The sequence below is a fragment of the Pararge aegeria genome, chromosome 2 (genome assembly GCF_905163445.1).
Source record: "Pararge aegeria chromosome 2, ilParAegt1.1, whole genome shotgun sequence".
Taxonomy (NCBI): Eukaryota; Metazoa; Arthropoda; class Insecta; order Lepidoptera; family Nymphalidae; genus Pararge; species Pararge aegeria.
Genome location: NC_053181.1, coordinates 4,219,857 through 4,243,530, shown reverse-complemented (window position 1 = coordinate 4,243,530; position 23,674 = coordinate 4,219,857). Strand labels below are relative to the sequence as shown.

The 23,674-nt window shown below is 35.5% G+C and overlaps 1 protein-coding gene across 2 annotated transcripts in view; it reads left to right on the top strand.

The window, feature by feature from the left end:
- Positions 1-23,674, top strand: part of LOC120628637 (protein bunched, class 2/F/G isoform-like) — a 218,474-nt gene that overhangs the window by 99,683 nt on the left and 95,117 nt on the right. The window contains exon 2 of one of the 2 annotated variants that reach the window (XM_039897172.1): positions 9,696-9,824. The exons of the other annotated variant lie outside the window; for it this stretch is intronic. Within the exon in view, the coding sequence (XP_039753106.1) occupies positions 9,696-9,824 (129 nt within the window). The remainder of the gene's footprint in view (positions 1-9,695; positions 9,825-23,674) is intronic. 2 annotated transcript variants of the gene reach the window in all.

Below are 23,674 nucleotides of genomic sequence, written 5' to 3'. Positions count from 1 at the left end.
TGATGTAATCATTTGTTTACATTAAACATTTTGCCCATATGTAGAGAAATAACATTATTTAGATTAATTCCAAATAACTACGTCATGTTAATAAATAATCATTAGTCAGATATATACTTTGGATCTTTTTGTCGATCCATAGTTTAATTTTCTAGTTTTTTTTTTAACTGTTTGTTGAGGTTCTGATTATTGTGTCCAAATTTATTGGTTTCATGTTCCTACTCATCTTAGAATATATAATATCAACATCAATTTCATCGTCATTTTCCTCACCAATCTTACCGTCCTCATAATCCTCGTCCTCAGCCTAATCTAAATCCTGATCGTGAAATGTTTTGCAAATAGCGTAGCATGATCGTTAGAACTTTTACCTACCGTCCCCGCCTGTCGAAGCCTGTCAAATTCACTAAAATTCAAAACCACCTGTTACCGATCAGTACCTAAGATTTTAACTAAAAAGCAGAGCGGCTAATGAGCTTATTTCCATAGCCAACTATTAATTAGAAAAGAGCAACTGCTTAGTTTTGTTGCCGGCTTTTTCTCGGCATAATGTGCCTTCCAATCCGGTGGCAGAGTTAGTAAGCACAGGCATTATAAATGAACTTTTAATTGAAATTCAAATGAATTGCCAGAAAATAGTATTTTATGTTGGACCGTAATACGGAAACCTCCGTGTGCGAGTCAAACTCGTACTTAGCCTATGTTTCGATAGTAATATCATAATATTTTTTTTACAAAATATCAATATTCTTTTCCAACCCTAGCACGACATAGTATACAGATCAACACTCTAGGTGTATTCTGTTAGGTAATTTTGCCTTGCTTTTAGGTTTATCCTATCTGAAACTTGTAAAAAGATTAACATCATGTCCATGGCTGAAATTATACGGCTTGCACGTCCAATAATAATTTATATTCCAGTAGATATTTTCCGCGGTAATTTCAGTTCTGGACCTATGCCACAGTAGCATTCCGATGTGACAGTGTTATTAAAACCTCTGAAATCTGATTAAATTGATGGTATTTTGCACGTGCGCTGCTTATGTACTCTCTAAAATAGATACCTTTTTCAATTACTTCAAGAGTTTTGCCACAAAAACATCTAACTACAACAAAAAAACATTTGCCTCGTTATTCCTGTTTCTCTTCTTCTAAGCGCAAAACTTAAAAGCTTGTGCTTTGAGTGGGTACGATAAGATTCCGTGTGATTAACTAGAGTAACTTAAAAAAATATGAAAGACTCAAGAATAGATTGACTTTTATCCACAAGGCGATGTATGCGTTAGGTAAGACATCGTGTTGGTGCAAACTTCGATTCCATTTTGTTCATAAACTACTTCAACCTTAAAGCAACTATCAAGCTTTTAGAGTAGGTTTCAATTTTATTTAGGGTATGGTTTTAAGGATTGAGTGCAGAGTGAAAAAGAATCTGAAAGATGCACCTAGCTCTGAAACGGGGCACAATATAAATAAATAAATAAATAAATGTACTACGACAATACACACATCGCCATCTAGCCCCAAAGTAAGCGTAGCTTGTGTTATGGGTACTAAGATGACTGATGAATATTATTATGAATAATATACATAAATACTTAGAATATACATATGAACACCCAGACGCTGAAAAACATTCATGCTCATCACACAAACAATTTCCAGTAGTGGGAATCGAACCCACGGCCTCCGGCTCAGAAAGCAGGGTCGCTGCAAACTGCGCCAATCGGCTGTCAAACAATAAGATAACAATCGCTAAATCTTCCAGAGAACGCTTCACTTTTTTTTTTCGATATATTTATTTAAAATAGAAGTAATGTTTGTGGCTGCCAATGTTTTTATTGTTCTATTATAATGGGACACATCGGTTCAAAATTATGTGCAACCTTATCTAAACATAATCTTCGACCTAGAGTCTTGTTCTTGGTATTTAACCAAGGTCCGTTTATTATTCTATCTCACGTTCGACAGGGTATCAGTTTTTACATAGAGAACTAATTACTATCTGACCTTAACAATTTCGCAACTTCGTTTATCGTGCAATTAAGTTTACTTTTGGTTATGAACTAACTAGCACTAATATTATAACTAAAACCTCAACCATCTCAGAGATAAACTTTCTAACGGTGTAAACTGTAATAAAATCTGTTCGCACTCCTTGAAGCAGACTAGCAGACTCGGTGTTCTGATATAGGGCAGCTTCTTATTGGTAAAAAACCTAGAGGCACTACTGGTCTTTGCGATGCGTATTAGAAACGAAGAAATACTAGTCTAGTAAATTCAGAACATTAGATAGCTTTATTCAGAACATTAGATAGCTTATTCATCACAATATAAGCCTTAAGATCCAAGAGGTGTATAACCAAATCCGCCCTTGAATTATTAAAAGAATAGTTGCGAACTCGCCCGGCGTAGTTTGTTGTAGTAATCTGGACCAAATCACTATACTACGATGTTATGTTATTTACACAGCTAGGAAAAAACTTCCCGGAGATGTTTTCATTCGATCCATTGCATAATTGGCTTCTATGCGGATATTTAAATATTAAATCAAGGTCACGTTGTTTCTATGAACGGTGTAGATTTTTAACTAGCTGTGAGTTTTTCGGATCTTTATTTCTTAGCTTTCGACCCTTTGGAGTGCTACTTGTACTACTACAATTTAAAAAAAAACCTTTTTTTATACTTACTAGATAGTAACATCAATAAAAAATATGTAAAATTAGGATAAAGATATAGAGCTTAGATTGGTATATGAGCTGAATCCGTACTATTTGCTAAGCTTACGCAAACATCTATTTTAATGTGACAATGACCGGTTCCTTGTGCTTGTCACGTTCCCCGAACTTGAGGATAAGTAGAGACGAAATTAGTATGTCCGTCATTCATACCGAATTGGGTCCAATATTTTGGGATTTGCGTAGGCCACATCTCCATTAAATTAATATAAGAAGGACTTAAAAGAATTATAAAACCTACTTTCTACTACTATATAATCGTTACATACATTTTTTTTTATAAATTCGTGCATTTATAAAAAAAATTACGTAATGAGAATTTCGGTATCGTAATCTTAAGTGATTGTCGTTGCCCATGTACATCTGCATCACCAGAGGACCTACCAATGCGTTGTCAGTTTTTGAGAACTTTCTTTATCCGCACTACCACATCGTTTTGAGGGAGCACAGTACCTACATGACAGATTGTTCAACAATTTACAAGCGATCGATAAAAATACATGAACACCACTTTTTACTTTTATTAGTGTTGGCTTGATAGCTAATCAAGCTAACCCCGAGTAATTTTTTTTATGATTTTGAATTAAACGGGCGTTATTCTTTTGAACAATTGTACCAATTGTACTTGTATATTCTTTACTAGAATATAGGCAAAAGTGGTTTTGATGCTGAAATAAAGGCCGATTGTTATTTATTACCCCACAGGGTCGCTTGAATATTGGAGTAGATTTTTTAGAAAATTAACTTTGAGCAATAGCGATACGGCTTCTTTTGTACCAATATATTTTTATGTTGCATTCGCTTTTGAGGTCAACATAAATTTACAACGTGTTATTTTACTTAATATTGAGCTCGATTGTGTTATCACATGGTTTAGTGTTAAAGGAAGACTATTTTATCAGAACGTCTAATAAGAGTTCTTTGTCATTTATTAAGACAAAGGCATTATTAGTGAAACCCATATATCAGTTGCCAAATAACCTTATCAACCGTGCAAATATGTATATTAGGGTAAGTGATTTCCAAGGAACTGTCGCTTTATTATCTAGTGATTTAGAATTTTAAGTTTGAACGATATTACAATGAAATCACACGATTTTTAATTTGTTTTGTCTGTATTAAGGGCTTTCTTTTGGAACTACTTTGAGTTTAAAATGAGTGATCTATGGCTACTTATAGTCTTATATACCTACTAAGGGACACGAAAATACAGAAAAACTCAGTGGACGAAGTCACTTACATTATAATATAAAATAGGGTCAGGCATAAATTTTGGTACAAACAAGTTATTTTTTTTTCTTTGTATTGATATAAAAATAAATATTATCTTATAAATAACTACAACTGCATAAGGAGAAACCTGACCTTACATAATTCATTTTGAGCTTTTATGGTAGTACAGCACGCCCACTCCGTTAACCAAGAGTTATTAAGATAAAATTGTGTAATGAACACTAATATGATTAATGTATTTATTTGTCAGGATTTCAAGCAAGAGTTCATAATAGAGTAATGCTTAATATACGCAAGTACTTGTCTTACCAGGACTTAACCCACTGATGAGCACATAGATTAATAACGCTGTTCACGTAAGCTCTCGATGAATAAAGTTACAGTAAAATTTTCTTATTTTCAAATAGACCTATAAGACGTGTTACGACGTTAGATCAGATTACAGTTGTCTCCGACCCTCCTGTTCCCGCGGGTGTCTATACTAGACTTTGGGAATACAACAGAAAACGTGCAGTTACTTTAAACTGATACTAAGAAGTTTGAAACACGCTTTGTCTAGCATGAAGCACACAAGTAGCTTTCTCAGTATAATTCTTAAATTCCCTTTTAATAAATAATTTAAATAAATCTAAACCCGCTTTGATGCTCACTTGTTTTAACGAATTTAGTATCACGGGCCTTAAATAAATAAATAAAGATTCATACTATAAACTATTTGCTGCTAGTTATAATTCTTATAAAAACAATAAACTACTTCGACCTACAAACTGAATCCGCACTCTGACAATCTAAACCAGGCATATATGCTACTGGTGCAAGTCGATGATTATGTAGTCTTCGAGACTTCAACATTACCACGTTCCAAGGAATTAATTTACTTCTGTTTTTATAGCGTCGCGTCGAGGCAACCGGTCTCAAGTGACCTAAAGGTCTAAAGCCATATATTATTATAGCCGTATTCTACCATGAGGATAAATTTTATAATAATGATATTGTTTGCTGTTCAAATAAACTACGAGCTTGTAAAATATAATAATTAATATGTAGATGATGATATAAAAGATATGCTTACTAGCTTGGATCAGAAAGAGATCAAAAAATTCTAAGCGTTTAGTTTGGCAGTTTTTCTTTTCACCGCAATAAAATAGTGCGAGTAGCGAGTGAAACGCAAAATACATAACAATAGGTCACTATGACAAAATGTAAATTATAATGCCAATGTAAGTCTAGTCACGATCTTCGAAGAATTCTCAATGACAAAAGCAAACAATCTTGTTCACGTTTATCGGTTGTAGCGACATTCCTCTAAAAAAAGACAAGTATTTAAGCTATATATTGAATATAAACACCAATAAATTTTACTGCCAACACATACTAACCAATTAGACACAATCAATTTATCGGCTTTCAAACGACGGAGCCAATTTTAATTCGAATCGTGCAATGTCGTTTCCTAATTTGAAGATTTGCCAGAATGTTCTAAATTTCTGTGTAACTTTTGCGGCATGATATTTTGCAACGGTGTGCTTTATATTCTTCTTTTCAAGTATAATTTCAACTTGATATGGAAGCAGAAGATTACTATTAATATAACATTGAAGAATTGATTGCTAGACCGATATACTCTATATCGCAATGAGCGGGGCACATAGCTCGGGAGACCGAGAGATGTTGGGGTCTCAAGGTGCGTGAACAGCGAATCCGCACCGGTGATTACAGCGAACTCCTAACGAGGCTGACAGGTGACATTTTGATGAAAGTCGGTGGAAGCAGCTGGACACAATATCAGGACCTTGGATTTTGAAATGATAGTGATGATGATATAATAATACCCCAATAAATAATCAGCATGTCAAATTCCTATGAAATTTAATTTTACATTTTTAAAGACTTATTGGCCTGGAAAGTTTTGATATTTATTTGCAAATGGATTTCAGGATTTATATGAAGCATTATGGCAGTTTGGCGTGTTAACATAAAATGTCGCTTAGTTCTACGGATTCTATGACTCATTTCAATTGTTAACCTCTATAATACAGTGCAGTATTGGAATACATATCTTTATCGGGCTAACATCATCAATCATCATGACAACTCAGAATACTTCTGTGCAATTAACCGGGCAATTCCGTGCAGTTTTCCTCGTGCCTTGTGATTGTTATTTCCATCTGTAGGACTTGTGACCTAATTTGATTGGAAGTCTTTCAAGGAATTAATGTTAATCTTAATTTTACCAAGAAATAATCAATGAAAATAAACAAATTTCCGTATACCTATTAACATACTTTTGGTTTGGTTTGATTGTTTTGCTAATTTACAGCACAAAAGGAATTAATTTACAAATAAGAACAATAGTTATCATTATTAGTAGGTACCTTGTTAATATGGTCGATTGTCGATCGATTGAGTGACAGCTTGCTTGCTATTGTATACCGATAGATTTTTAATTATAGATACTGCCGTTTTACTTTCGTAACCTTCGCCAATGACCTTGAGCTCACCGGAAATGTGCGTTATATATTTAGCTAAACGCTGTGATGCAATGTGTCATTGCTTTTTCAAGACTCTTCATTGATTCTTGGCTCGGGAGTTCATTTGCTACGTGCGATGCCTTGGGTACAGCTCCAAATATTTAACTGCAGTGTCATTTCTAGTCTTGGAATATAATTGTTTCAGTTCCAATCATTCATAAAATTGACAATGCCAGATTTTTGTATTCTAATTCAAATAAATAATTTTTAGTTATGTTATTTAATACAATGATAAAATAATGTCCAATAGACATAATTATCTCAGGACTACCACGATATGAGTATGTTGAAAACGAGGAAAATGTTTCTGCTGCTGCAATGACAACTTAAACAGCTGCCACAGATAGGTAACGAAGGCCTTCATACTATTATGAGACAAATACACTAAACCAATTTAAAGGTTAACCATACATTGTTTATAAACACACGCTAACCACGCAGTCCTTCACAGAATTGTAAATAACGTTATAGTACTTGCAGTAATTAAAGCTAAATTTGCATGTACATTGACGAGGTCGCACGACATCGGTCAACTGCGACACTTGTGCCACACAGAAGGATAACCTTCTGTGGAGGCATTTCCCATTATGCACTAGGTGCTTTATATTACACTTACAATACACAATAATTATTTAATGTTTACTTATACGATATAAGCATTGAAAAACTGTTTTAAATGTTGCACTTTCTTTTCTGTATATCAAATTCCTTCAGTATTTATTTATTTTTTTCAATAGCCTTTAAAAAGTACAAAGCTTGGACTATCAATTTTATGTCAGTTTATAATTATTTTATCTAACTTAGATCATTAATTCATGTTTAATTTTACAGTTTTGTAAGATTTGAACAATGAGTTTTTACATTAATGCATGATAAGATCACAACAGTTTATGCTTTTAAATAAAAAACTTTTGAGTTTAAAAAATCTTTCGTCACGATACAGGAATATTTACGATTAAAATGTTGAAATAAAACTCTAAAGCAGTTCTTTACTTTGCATTCCGTAATTTGCGTGACACTAAAAGTCTCAGGAAAAGGTTTTTATGATTTTTATTTCAGTTTATTACCGGTGGTATAAGGACAGGTTAATAAAAAAGAAAATGCCATTTACTTCAAATGTTTGTAGTGTTCTTTTTTAATAAATAATAACCAATTGAACTTACTCTATTCTGACATCCAAATTCATTCGTTACTCTATATTTACACTCTATATTATATATATCTCGTCATTTGATGAACGTAAAGACTTCTTTTATTTTAGATAATTATTATTATTATGAGAAAATAATATGATTTTTTGCCAACAAACTGCAATCTTATTGTCCTTTGTTGCGATGCAGACTTCCGCCAAAATGTGTGACCTCATGTGACGTCATCAGATGTTTTAACTATAGTAGACGATTTAGTGTTCCGGACATTAAAAATTCAGGAACTCAACGTATGAACCGATAACACATACTATGCCTGCTCATAATTTACCGCGAATTACAGGAAGTTTATTTTATTGTGTTTACCACTTTGTTGTATTTTATTGTATAATATTACGTTATTTATCCCTTTAACTAAAGCTTACTCAGGTCAATTAGTGTGATTAAACAATATCGTTTTATGGCTGTATCTGTGTTTCCTTAAAAGCTTGTTATATAAGTTCTGTTATATATATTAGCAATAAATTAAAAATCATTATAAAATTAAGCAAGATAGGATACGGAGTTTTACAAATTTATATGCCAGACACATTTTTAACTCGACCTGCAATTGAATAACTGTTTCTTGCACTGTGTATATAGTTTAAAAATGTAGAGGAGTGCGTTTGCCAGGAAACAATTAGCGTTCTTTAATAACTCTGATTTTGGCTGCCGATGGCCCGTTCATGCTAAGTTTGACTCATTTCTAGTCCTGGTCTCTGGCGTGGACAACCGCTAATTGCGTATTTCCGCCTACTATAGCTGCGAGACAGATTTCTAGACGAACTTCCTACCGACAAGCCGTGATTGACGTCTGAATGGAGTCCTTATCATCATTCAGTTTGCCTACTTTATAGCAGACTGATTTATAACATTAGCAGCAAATATAAAATTACCCTTAGCTTTTGCCTTTCCAATAAGCCGAAACTAGGAATTATTTCTCAACTACAGTCTACAAATGTCATCTGAGCTTTGTGAAGTGTAAATTATTTAAATAATTCTCATTTACTAGAGTGAGCATAAACATCTATATTTTTATCGGTAAATACTATTACTAAGCTCTATCTCCACATAAAACTAAATTAACGCTAATTTTAGTTATGAGTTTTATATTCTCATTAATTGTTCTGAGACTCAGTTTGTTTTTGATAACAGAAATGTCTCACTCGATATAAACCATCACTGCTTGCTTGCGTTGCCCAATATTAATGACACCCTCGATGCCTTGCCACTAACTTAAAATCACTGCTTATATGTAATTCTTCACCCCGCTGAGAATGTTCTGCTTAGCTCGGCTGTTTTAGTTAACAACTAACAAATATTCCTAGTATTAAGATATTTGTTTATAACTTGGCGGGATATATTATTTATGTGTGTTCGTTAACATTTGTGTAGCTGAATAACAATAAGATTATTGGGTATACTGTTATCTAGACTAGATTCGTGATAGTGTATCGATCCTAGTTCCATATTAGCGGCCTTATCTGCTCCAGTGTTCTCATGAGTGTCATAACTTAGTAACACACTTATTATGATCAATTTACGTTTCAAATGAGAAGATTATTGCACCTGTAGCAACTTCACTCACCTATTGCCTTAACTAGATATTGCTGCTAGAATTTCTCTTTTTAAGAAATATAACAAAACTGCAAAAGAAATAACACAACTAATAGTCCTTGTAGTTAGGTCGTATGACATTAAAGTTTTAGACGCAGATTTCACAGTGCAGTAATAATAGTGGTCAATCTTAAGACGCAGCACCCACAATACCCATGTAATAGTAATTCACATTTTGAATTTTGGATTACGCATTTTTTTTTAAACTCAACGTTAATTGCTGTAATATAATATTAAGTGTCAATCAAAATGGTGTTCTGACAGATATCTTCTTATTTGAAACACACACATGCAAAGACATTTTGTTACTCAGTAATTTGGAGCAGGTAAGTACTGGTTTCGATTGGCTAGCTCGTCGCTAGGGTTGTGGTGACGTGGTGATGTGTCGGCAGCATCAGCGACTTGGCGTTGGCGCTGGGTGGCAGCGGCACCGGCAGCCCTACGGCAGTGGACGCGCGCGGTTCATCCGCGACCTCCCGCGCGCCCTCGCCACCGCCTTCTGAAAGACAGCAGCATACAAGGTAGCGTCGTGCTAGGAACGTTTTGGCTATAATGTTGTTGTTGTTCTTTTTTTTTTTTTTAAACAAATACTAGCTTTGTGTTATTGTTACTCTACAGTTCAAGCGCTTTTGTGGTTTTTGTTATTTTCTATATCTTCAGATACACACTTTGTTCCTTATTTTAATTGCATACAGTGTTTAGTATTATAAAATATACACTTATTGGGCCTCAGTCATACACGTGGCATAAGCTAAGAATAGTTTGTTAGTTCGTTGAAACAATTCACTGACAGCACCTTTCAAATGCCAGAGTTTGACAAAACAGTGCTTTTCTATTCCGATTTTATGCCACGTGTATTTATACCCTCTATTAGTTTTCTCTTTCCCAGCAATTGTGATGAAATTCAAAATTGACGTATATTTCTCATTTACCTTCTTGAACTCATCATCGCAGTTTTCAAGTTATGTAGCAATAACAAAGCTGGTATTTAATTAGTGGCAATATTGAGGTGTTGGAGCTACTTTTAATTATCATTTTATATGGGTTTCGGTTCTTGTACTTGCAAGTTTTTTCCTCATTATTTGTATGTGCAATGTGCATGCTTGCTATTTTTATATGTGCTTATTATTAAGTCGTGTTTTATCTAATCTTATGTATTTTTTTTATCTATATGTTTATATTACAAGTCGTTAGCGTCGTCTTATTTATACAGATTTTGGCGTAGGCGGTAAGTTATTAGAGATAATGACTCCTTTAATTTAAAGTTACTGCGCGCGCAGTGCAGAGTAAATTATTACCAGACCTAAGACGTATTAAGTGTAATTATCCTTATGTCAATGTCAATGCCACACGTTGAAACAAATGGCCGCCATTTCACCAAATAAAGCACTAATGACAGTTTTTAGCATCTGCCTTAACGATCACATGATGGTCAAATAAGTTGGCCGCTAAGGTATAACTTTTCTGATTTACGTACTTAGTCTGTATATACTGATTTGATTTTTTTTTCTAAATTTTGTCGAACATTATCAAACTTTCCCAGTGCCCTATTCCTGTTTGCTTGCAACCATATAATCACTTTAAAATTTTTCAAGAAAATGGTCACGTACAGTATTTGAATGAATGAATACACTTCTATTGCACACCACAAAAAAAAATATATAAAAGAAATTACGAATAAATAGAGCCAGTTAGATTAGAGATAGAAGATTACGATTTGGTGGCCTTTTCGCTAAATAGCGATCCCTTCCAGACAACCAAAAACTTGAAGCGACCTAGCAATGCAAGGTAGGTGGCAAATAATATGTGCCGATGGCCACACAGAAGGTTTTAGTGGTTAAAATCTCACATAACCCAAAATCTCGAGGTCGGGTATGTTTGAATAAGATTTCCCTAGAAAAAAAAGGTGATGCGAAAAACCACCTTTATAAAGGTATGACATGAAAACGCGAATCGATCATACTCAATTATCATATGTCATTGAGAGTAGGTATAGTTAGTTGTTAAATTTAAAATATTCCAGAAATGTAATGGTGCCCATAAATATCGCCGATGCCTTAAGCGCATTACTGCAACATCACGTGACATCCTCTCAAACGAGCGTGACAGCTCTTCAGTCATCAACCATTTTGTCATAGGAAGCCGTGATGACAGATCAATACAATGTTGCCAACAAACCTATGGGAATGGCGAAGTCTTAAACAAATTAAAATCTCGAGTAGACGGCTTATTATAATTTATAGGGCACTTGAGATGCCAAATAATAACATCTGGCGTAGATTCTTAGGTTCAAATACACCATTGCCGTAACTTTTCCAACTATTTTCTTACTTTGTTTTTATGTCTTAATTAGTATTCTGTAACCACTGATTTTTAATTATTTCGGACCATTTAGAATATTAAATAAAAGTTCGAGCAATTTCTATCTCTTATAAATAGTTCCCGAGATTACGTGTTAAGTTTATCTGATTATTCATAGGTTATATTTTACCAACTTACGCGTGCGCTTTAAAGTAAGAAGATAAAACAATTCCAATATTCTTGCAAGAAAATCTTCATACCCAATTTAGGGCGTCGTTGTTCGGAATCGAAAATGTTTACAATTAGAACGATAGTATATATTAGTTATATTACGTTATTGCCCTATTTAAATGATATGGTGGTACTAGATCTATATCTTTCTTTTCTCACCTTTCCAGCTGTGGGACATTATTTAATAAGGCTAATGATGAAGCATAGCGTCTCATATCGATATGAGAGTAAAATTAGCATTTGGCAGTTTATAATGCAACAAGCAGCATTTTATAGGCCCTCTATATTTGCGATGTTTGTTGTACTTGTATTCATAATTCGGGACTTAGCTAAGTGCTTATGTCATGTTCCTAAAATAGAAGGCGACTGTCAATGGGGAGTTATTGCGGCTTTTTGCGTGAGGTCGTTGACTCCAATTTGGATGTCATGGCAAGGATGCGGTGCGGCAGTTCGCACTGTTGACTTGTACGTATTCATATCTGGGTAGGTAGACGTTTAAAACGTTTTTTTGCGAAGTGAAATGTGAACACGTTTGTATGTTGAGGTTTTTTTTTTTCGTAGGCGGCTATGTATTTTTAAACAAAACACACTCGGAACAGTACGTAGGTGTCGGATAACTAATTTTTTTGCTGGCTTTTGGGTCATTACTACGCATTGGACAGTTTTTAATTTAATTTTATCAATTTATATTGCGTTTACACCTGCGAGTTTTTTTAACGTGTATTCGCGCATATTTTTTTATCCAATTATATATTGTTTTGGATAAAATTACTCCTCATTTCTAATACATTATTCGAACTTATTAACGATTATCATCGATCGATCTAGTTCCTCCCTCACCTTTTAATATTGGAACAGTGAGTTACTTTATGGATCTGCAAAGCTCACGCGACTTCCCTGGTATCCCGTGCACAAGAACGAAACGCTTTGCATTTTTTCCCTCAGAACTTCTTCACCATCTCTGCACTGGTCTCCTGTCTCATAGGTTTGGGGTACTAAGAGATCCCTGAGGTCGCTAAAGCGCTGCATAACCCAAGTCGGCTTCAACGTTTATCATGACAGTATTGTCTTGACCATAACGTGCACTCCAAACTTGAGTAGTCGAGTAGCTGCGTCTGCTGTCTCACTCTCTCGTCTGTTATCGATGGAGTTCGCTAATATTGCGATAATCAGTTGTTCATGGTTAACATCGCATCTTCTTTCTTCCCACATCCCTTGCTAAGTGGGGTCGGAACAAAATAACTATGAGTAATACAAAACCCAGTTCCTCATGATGTGAAGTGTAGAGTAATAAATAAACAAACGATGCATTGAGACAACTAGATTAAAATATTAATTTTCAAAGCCCTCCGGCGTACCCGAAAGATTCTAGTTCAAATCGGTTAAGCCAGGCAGGAACCTGGGGGTAACCTTTTTAAAAATCACGGTCTTAACTAGCTGAAGATTTAATGAGTCAACAGTTATCAGGTACCTACCGGAGCTTGGCTATCAAAGCTATGAATATTCAAATAAGCGCTTTTGGATAACATGTTAAATTCAAATAGTTTTTTTGTTTTAGTTAACTGTTCATAACGACTTGGCGGTCTGTGAGACATTAAGTCTCTTACGTCACTATTTACCCGAATGCTTAAGGTGTCCATTACAATCATCCAGATTTTTGCTCTTCTAACTTTTTCAACTTCTTTGTTGTACTAGAGCTTTTTATGACAAAGCTCGTCCGGCAACAATTCTTCATTGTAAATTCAACATCTCCTTAGATCTTACGAAACGTACGAGATGGTACATTGCCGGAGATCTGTTTGGTGTGGAGTATAATTGAAGATATTATAAATTACACCATACAGGTTCTCTTGCTTTTCGCAAAGTATAGCAAATTCAGCTTATTTTCATAAAGCTCGTCCGGGAAAGTGGTTGGTTATTTCTGCCGTTCAGAAACGTTGCTGTGGTACAGTAATGCTTTGTTCCGGTCTGAAGGGCGTGGTTCCCTGTTAAATTACATGCACATGAGGCTTTTCGAAATGACGAAGCGGTGATAACCCAGTGGGTAGGACCAGTAGCTCGACTTCCCTTTAGGGGAAGAGAACAAATCCCGGCACGTACCTCTAACCTTTCTAAGTTATGTTCGTTTTAAGTAATTAAAATATTACTTGCCTCAACAGTGGAAAACATCGTGAGGCAACCTGCATGCCCGAGAGTTCTCCGTAATGTTCTCAAAGGTGTGGAGTCCACCAATCCGCACTGGGCCAGCGTGATGGAATCTGTAGTTCTTAGCCCCTTATCATTGTGGGAGGAGATCTGGGCCCTGTAGTGGGCCGGTAAATGATTTGATGTGATGGACACAGGTTATGGACACAGGGTGGCAGTTTGCAGGAAGTGTTCTTTGCATGCCCTGCGGAGAGTTCCTCTGTTTATAGCCGATTTTTTCCACTTTCAATAATTTAGGTCATTTGGTTGGTTCGTCAATTTTTACAATAAAAAAGTAAAAAATACTCTTTTAATTCTTTTTAACCTTTTTTACTGCCAAGGGTTACAGGAAGAGATCTCATTCAAATATTTATAGATTGATAGAGATTTATATCATAATACCAGTAGCGTGCACTGTGTTATTGAACAGGGTATGAAGCAAGAAATCCCATAAAGTGTAAAAATTCCTCTTCCCGTACGAGTTATTCCAAAACTTTTGGGTAATTTCTTTTGTACATGTATTAAGTGCACTGCATTATACTAAGCTTAGCAAAGTCGTGTTTCGGCAAACACATTGAACATGTAGGGTAGGACCATTATGTTAGTAACATCGATTACTTGGCCCCAGCGTGATTCGCGCCCACTTGGAACCCCGCGCAAGGGTGGATTGTAAACAGTAGCTTTTATGCAGCGACATTGTAACCACGGAGTGGTAGGGGTTGGATAACGAGCGGCGGCGTTGCTAGGTGACAACGACATACCTGCGCTAGAATCCAGACGCTCTTTCAGACCTAGAGCTTCCTAAAATTGGGATTCTTGTTAGACCAAAGGCGCCTTGCACTTGGGACCCTCGTGCTCTTACCTCACGACAATGCGGAAAATATTTATGAAAATTTCAAACGCTTTAGACACGTTTGACTCTCTTTTTTTCCAACATTGATAATGTTTCCTTACACATATACCTTACAATTGACATAAAACTAAACTTACGAGGTTTAAAAGACAAAAGAGTTGAAAAGAAGTAATATCTTTAACCGATATCTCAAATGTCATTTTTATCTTTGTCAAATTTTCTAACTTTACTACTTGATTAAATAGATAAGAATTTTTACAAAAGTGATTATAACTCTCATTTGAATTATTATTGACCTGTGGCGAATTTTCTAGACTAATTCTGACTCGTGGTATTTAGATTCAGTTAGATTGTGCTATCGTACAGTTTCTGATAAACTGCCGCGAAAACTTAAAGCTGGCCAAATAAGATCGTACGATCTCCAGTACCGTAAACTACTGTGGTTAAAAAAAGAAGGTCAACGTTTTTTTTTTTTTAATTTATAATTCATGATCGATTGGTAATGTGATCTCTGTGATTGACAACAAATTATACTACCTGATTAACAGGTTCTATTTGATTTACCTATGTATTTGTATGATAATGATCAATTAGTTATGTTTTGTAACGGTATTGCATTTCATGACTGTTATAATTTAATGCTAGTTAGCGCAGATAACTGGTTTCTCTTATACAATTATTTAACCAAAGTAGGATTTATATTATTGCACATGATATAATATAAGATCATGACATATCTTCGGGTGGATAATGGTAGATCCATGAATTATCTGACTAGAAAATTCTTAATATAAATCAGGAGTTAGGAAGTCGGTGCCAGTGTTCGGAGAGCACGTTAAGCTTTCGGTCCCAGCTATTATCAATGACATAATATTACAAACGTTTATAGCCTACCAATAGGTATCTGTTGATTTTAAGTTTTTCCTATGAGGAAAAGCTGAGGATGATGACATAATATTTGAATATACAACGTGTAACCGAATTACGAAATACTGTTGAAGGGTGCGTAAGGATATGTCATAAGGAATCACCACCCTGCTAAAAATATTTATTCAAAAGAAGCATATTTATTTGTTTTCTTATGACAGCCCTATTGAAGATAAAAGACCGACACGCGCATAGTACCTACGCTACGCTACGCCTACCAAATAAAGTAACAGAAGCCACTTGATTTCAAATTCAGTAAAAACTATAGCAGTGGTTTACTCAAAAACGATTAGGGTTTCGGTTTCACAGATAAGTCTTAGAGACATTAAATAATGTACCCCTAAAGCATGTGAAGTAATATTTCGGCTTTTATTTACACGTTACCCTGACAGATATGGGGTATGGGCTTAAAATGATCAACGTAACACTATAACAGGTTAGCCCGCTACCATCTTAGACTTGTAGTGGAATAATATTCAAATTCAAAATTCATTTATTTGAAGTAGGCCTAGTTTATAAGCAATTTGAAACGTCAAGTCAGTATGTTTGTAGTGACTCTACCACCGGTTGGGAAGGCAGATTCTACCGAGAAGAGCCGGCAAGAAACTCAGCACATTGTTCTTTTCCAACATGATTTTAAAATCTTCTCCATCACCATTTTAAGATCTTTAGAACTTTTCTATCTTATGTGAGAGGTGACATCTTATATTACCTTGTATAGGTATTGTTCTAAAAACATGTACACATCCCCACGAGTGAATCCTGTACTTTTCTCAGACGTTATGCAGAAATAGCTAAATTATGACCGTTTTGTCGAATGAAGTCGATTTATATCGGTTTTTGTTTATAATTAGGTACTTATGTTTTTTTTTTAATAATTTAGTATTATAGTATTGCAAAGCTACTGTAAGTATATCCATTTCTTTAAATTTAGCACAAAAGGACCTTAAACAGCTAAATTAAGCCATATAATAAATTAATTTAGCTGTTTAAGGTTATTCCTATATGGTTTAAATTACTGGGTATCCTACTGTATATGAGATAATCACCAGTTCACTTGCTATCTAAAGAATACGGAGGAATGCTTAATATGAACCTCCAAAGACTTACAACTATTCGGTAATCGCTTTCAATCAATGTTGTTTAACGCAGTCCACTGATCTTTCTATCTCAACAAGCTGAAGGTTTGAAAGCTCTTATGGACTTTTTCCTACCAGAGCTTTGCAAGTATAACTAACATCTTAGATCTGATGTAAAAGGGCATGATAGAATAGATCAGGTTACAAAAATAGAGGTAACCTATCTATCCCCAATAGGCAGTTGAGTAGTAATGTCGTAGTAAATGGTGATGCGACCAATATGAACGTCAGCGATTTATTTAAAAGTGACTCAATTAGCACTTGTAAATCGCGATTTGCTGTACCCAAATAGGTTCGCATCGGGCCCCGTTACGTGCCGCGTAGCAACTGGCATGGAGTTCGATGGCCGGAATAAACCTCATTGTAGTACAACAGGGTGAGATTTCGGACGCAATCAGTGAGATACTTTATTTATATATAGATGTCCAAGAAACCGAGGCATCGATTTAAAGCAAGGTAAAACTTTAAAGGTTTCGTTGTTATTGCATTTTGGCGCATCAGTAAGCGCTGTGTTTTTAAGTGGGAGGTCACGGATTCGAAGCCCGGGCGAGGGCAATCGGATTTAATAATTTCTGAATGTTCTCTGGTCTGGGCTGGCTGGGCTTGGGCCGTGGCTAGTTACCTCCTTACCGATACTGACTTGCAGCTAAGCGATTTAACGTTCCGTTACGATATGGAGGGTAGGGGTATATATATATCTGCCATACCCCCCAAACAGGTTATCCCGTTACACTCTTAGGTGAGATTGCAGTCAAGGGCTGACTTGTAGTGGAAAAAAAAAAAAAAGGTTTCATTATACGAACTGTCTCGACGCATTGCCCAGAAGTTTGCCCTTGCCCCATTGCCCTAAGAATTTGACTGTCAAGTGCAATAAAGATTTTAACATTCCAACTGGTACCTACTACCAAATAATAGCTCGTTCAAACAAAAAAATCAAACTTCAGATCCTGCCCGCACCGCTACCTTGTAGTCCATAGCCTTAAAACATATGTTAGTCCTCTGAGGACATTTATGAAAATTCAATTCAGGAGCATAGTTCTTTTGTAAAAAATTCTAATCACTATAATAAATATGGCAGAACCCATCTACAATTAATACGTACGCCTTGCAGACCGTTCCAAAAATTTCACTCTGTAGATTTGCCATTCGCAATTCATCATGCGCCGCGGTCTGTCAATCAGCGGTGAGAATTTAGGCTTTTCGAGGTCAACTTTGGCGTATTTATGATGCTTTTGTTGGCGCTCTTCATGCAATCATCCCTACTAATATTATAATTATTTATATATCGCACTTAAAATAGTGTTACAGGCGCGGCCGTAAACTATGTGAGCTCAAATTAGGGCGAGAGGGAAGAATTGGTATTGGTAGCTCCAAGGTACCTTAGAAGATATATATTCTGATGATATAGAAATGAAAGCGGTCGTAGTAAATGTGCTAAAGTTTACGTGTACCCACCGAGTTTGGGTTCTTTTAATTGCCTCCCTATCAGAAAGTCAATTAGCGAAAAGCCTATTTGATATCAATAAGTAGTTGAGTGAGGGACCTAGCGACTGTAGCGTCATCTAGTAGGTCTTACTAGATGACGCTATAAGACTGATGTAAAAAGGCATATACTAATTTGGCATCGATGGTAGGAGAGCCGTAGCTTAATTGGAAAAAGCGCTCAGGCCGCGATTGCCAGAGGGTCGCAGGTTCAAATCCTGTCGGTTCCGAAAATTTCTATATGCTTTTTAAATTTATAAAAATAAGGAAAAAAGATTAGTGGTCGGGCTCTTAAAAAATAATCATGATTTTTTTAATAGTGTGAGTCTATTAGAGGTGTTACGTTGTTGGTCCAAAGCGACAGCCGGACCAATCTGTACGGTACAACTAACTTTTTTTTCTACTTGTAAAGTCATCTCCTAAAGATACGCCGTTATCGGAGTGAAATGCGCGGAGATAATGTTTTAGAAGATGTGATCTGTGTGGTGCTGTTAAAAAAAATTAAGCTCATTTTACATTTTATCACGAACATTTGCAATTTTTGCGACATATCTATACTTCTATAATATTATTAAATCTAAGTAGGAAAGATTTGTTTGTTTGATTATTTGTAATCGATAAACTTGGTTACTACTGAACCGATTTTAATACACTATTTTATCCTGAAGTAACCGTAATGCGGCTGTATTTAATTTCAGTAATATTAGGATTTCAGACTGAAGTCATTGGTTTGTTTAACCAAACTAGAAGGAAAATGCTCGAGATCTTTTTTATCCGTACCTATATCGTATAAATAGGCCTCAAGAAATAAGCATTTCATTCAGGTTGAAAAAAAAAATGTAAATGTGATTTTGAATTAACATTTTTAGGCATGGCAAAATATGTTGAAACAAATAACAAGAAATAAAATAATAATTGTTTGCTTTCATTATTCCATTTTATATTTTCTTAACGATATTTACACTAATAAGTTGGTGCAGTAGGTATTTTATCGAATCATGTGGGTGTGTAAAGGGCCTTAAATTTATAACATTGCGTGCGTTTGCACATGATGGAAATGTCACTCACTCGCTCTCTAGTTGATACGTTTGGATATGTTATTATATTTTGAAATAGTACACGTCAATCACTATTAAGCAATCATACTATAACATTTGCCTCGATTATTAAGAGGTTAGCGTGTTTGAGTTTGAATGCCAGAATCGGACCAAGATTTTTTGATAACTATTGGTTTTTTTTACTCAAAGAAATTTGCCGGTCTGTAGTTAAGCAATTGGCCACTGCCGTACTTCGGAAATTGAATGTTTTGCTATCTTGTCGATCCCAGTAACAACAAAACTGAATTCAAAATAACGTTTCTAACCGGCGTCCTCGGTGGCGTTCAAGCGACCAATAACAAGGTGTGCCGATCTGCAAGTAGGATGTAGGACATTGACGTGGGTAGTGACTAGGGTAATCATAAAGGCATAAAATGGAAAACTCCTCCTCCTACACGGAGATATCTATCAAAAATTTAGGGTAGGCAGTGTTTTTGTGCATGTACGATGTGCACACTACTGATGCAGGATGCGGCCTGCACGCATTGCTTTGGATGCATTAGTATCATAATAATGTGTTGAGGAATTTTTTTACAATCTAGTCGATTTCTATGTAACGAACTTAATTTTAAATAATGGCTCCGAGAGGTCAGTCTAAAACTTTTCGTCCCGTTTATCATCAATACCTCATTATTATTTACTGAAAGTAGTGTGTAAGCTTATGATAAACGACAAGACACCGGGAGGTATCTTTGCATCATTCTAGTCCATGTAGGACTGAGGTGCATCGATAATGCAGTCGTATTTATATCAAAATACCCACAAACTCAATGTCATGAACATTAGTTGTTAATCAAATCCCTATCCCTACTAATATTATAAATGCGAATGCAAGTTTTGTTTGTTACGCTTTTACACAAAAACTACTAGACCGATCATCTTGAAACTTTGTACACATATTGCTGTGATGCTTTTATACCGATATTAAGCTCAGTTCTTTTGGGAGAGGGGTAGAAGGTGTTTGACGATTTTACACCATAACGCCGCCAAATGATACCCGATTTAAATAATTACTTTTGTACTTTAGAGGTTATAATGTTCGTTTAATTTTGCCCTAATTTCGTGTATATCTGATGAAAGTGATTGGAGATAGAGGACACAACTCCTCAGCGGACGGCAGCCAGCCCGTCATTTAAGTCTTAGCTATCCTAAATGCATAAAGTGCGTAGAATTACACCTAAATCGAATGCCACATATCTTTCGAAAAACAAAAACAAACGCAGACGAAGTCGCGGGCAACATCTAGTATTCAATAAAATATCTGGCAAATATGAATTTATAGTTATCAAAAGTTTAAATATTTACCCACTTTATAAATTTACTGTAACACTAAGGTGACATCCCGCATATAATGGTCGTGGTGAGCCTAAGCTCTCTATAACAATTATTACACTATTGATAGTGATGCTGAGAGTTTACTTCAATATGCGTCATTTTAATCCTCGTCGCAAAAGAAGGTTGATCGTCGATGTTGTTGGTATGTCACTTTGTGTCATTGCACAAAATGCTCAAACAAATAAAAATATTTTAATACAATTTTTTGTCCATTTCACCACATTCCACCACGTTAGGGCAGGTTTTTATGGTTGGTTTATAATTTAAAACTACATTCCTTTTAACAATCAGGGGAGAAACTAATTAAAACAAAGATGATCCGACAGAGCCTCAAACTTATAGGTTTAATTTGATTGGATAAACAATTAATTTATGAACTAATCCCAACACGACTCAACGCCACCTGTTCGACGGTAAACGATAAAATGAACCCCAATCAAGAGTGACAGCTGCCTTTTATAGGCAAATGCACTGGCTCTGTGGCTAGGTTCAAATTGATTCCTAACGCTAGAATAAATAAAAATGCACCTGATGCAAAGTCCTGCGTAAATTGAATAATAATAAATAAATAATTATACTACGACAATGCACACATCGCCATCTAGCCGCAAAGTAAGCGTACCTTGTGAAGATAGCTGATTAATATCTATACACATAAATACTTATAATATACAGATAAACACCCAGACACTGAAAAACTGAATCTGAATCAGGCTATCAAATTGAATAAATAGTATGGTTTCAGTTGGTTACACAAGAAGTTCCGGAAATGATACACTTCGACATGTTGAAATATCGCACATTAGTTACGACAATCGCACGTCAACCTTAGAAGGACATGGATTCTTTGATGGCTAACATAAATTGTATGTCTGACACTTTTTGTTCTCATTTAAAGTACGATAGTCAGTCAACTAAAAAAGTAAATAATAATTTTAGATATACTAAGCTGTAAGAGAAAAATAAAGCATGAAGCGCTGGGAAAAACTTGTCCGTACAGATTATTAAGCAAGTGTCGTAGGGCGATCGCATATTAAGATAAACCAGCACGCAGTGGAGCTGCTTACCGGAAGGGAGTCTAAGTTCTTAATCTTATGGCAATTAATTTCAAAAGTTCTGTCCTACATCTCCTCAGAGCTGCGTAAATTCCTTCCTAATTTGGGATTTACCCAATTCTTTGAGAAGAAAATGTTGAATATTAATCGCTTTGGAATTAAATTTAGTTTTTTACTGTGTTAAAAAATAACCGTTGTTTTCGCGGAGTTGGGTGTTCCGATTGTGTATCTACCCTTATTCTGTTTATTTTATGTACAGTTGCATTATACTTCTCTGGTGTTTGAAAGAGAGCGTTTACAGTCACGACCTAACTATCTCGACGGCGTGTTCCGAGCCGCTCGTGACCGGTAATGACGCGAAAAATTTATTATGGAACGGGCAAATCAATCTGTTATTCTTCCACCTCACTCAGACCTGTCACTTAGATATGACAAGAAAACTAGAGCCACACTCACTTTCCTTGAGTTATTTTTAATCGAATACGCCATAGATATTTGAAACCTCTGTTTTACTGGAGACCTTCTTCTCATGGATACAACCATAACACGGGGGTGTGCCTTTCTACTAGAGACATAGTCTCTGTCGGGTGATGGATTGAGCAATGAGTTACAAAACCCTATATACTCACATGAGAGCCCTTATATACAGTAAACATTTTTCCGCACTTCAACTAACGGCACGTTTATAAATAGCGCCACAAGTTTAAATTTTTTCTATAATCTGCGACAAAAAGAAGCTTATATTTTGTAAACTTCTTCGAGAATATCTTCGAGAATACGCTATCTACGAAGTTGCATTCCGACACCGAAGTAACTTCGCTAAGACTTCCGCAAAGTATATAGATTCAATTGGGTTTTATTAAAAAAAAAAAAATGAGTTTTCCTAAGTAATAAATTCTTAAATATTATTTAATTAGCTTCTAAGGCTCAATTGTTGTCATACAACGTACAGTACGTTTCTTAAGTCGAAACAAAGATTAAAAAAAAAAAATTGTACATAATAGTGTATTTCTCTAGGTCTCTCTGTAACGCGATCTCGAGGAGTTTAGTTTTAACAATCTTAGTCAACTAAGCAATAAACGCTCGTACACTAGCGAAAAATTTCTTGCGGGCTGACTTTAAGCGCTTTTATATTGAAAAAAAAAATGCATAAATATATATATAATTTCTGATGTGCTCGTATTTAGGCAAGTAATCAATTAGACAATATCGTAACAAATGTTTTCATACTAATGGAAGTTTGGCAATAGTACAAAATAGACACGGGGTCAATTACAAGCATTACTTCCCGTGACCGTTGCTGGGCAAATTACTTAACGCTTTTGACATAGCAAATACGAGTATATGTGTACTTGAAGTGTCTAGTCTTAGCAACACGCCACACCTACTAGAGCCGGAATAGATTCACAAGTCATCTGACACTGAAACTTATATCCCACTTGTTATTGCAGCCTTGGGAAGGTTCCACGCACCCGACCGTGCAAGGACGGGACTTGTTAATGTGCCCTCCAAGGACGTACTATTATTAAACTAAAACGTACTTTATTGATACGAAATAAAATCGAGTTTTATTTAACTCCAATAGAGTTCTAGAATACTCGTGTAAACGTACACAGCTAGCCACTGGTCTCTCTTGTGACTTACTTTGTTGATATGCACCGTGCTAAAGTTAATCTAAATTTAACTATCTACGCATGTTTCACTCCGATATTTCTCTGGAGATGTTTTTTATTCCACTAGAAGTTAGCCCCTGACTGCAATCTCACC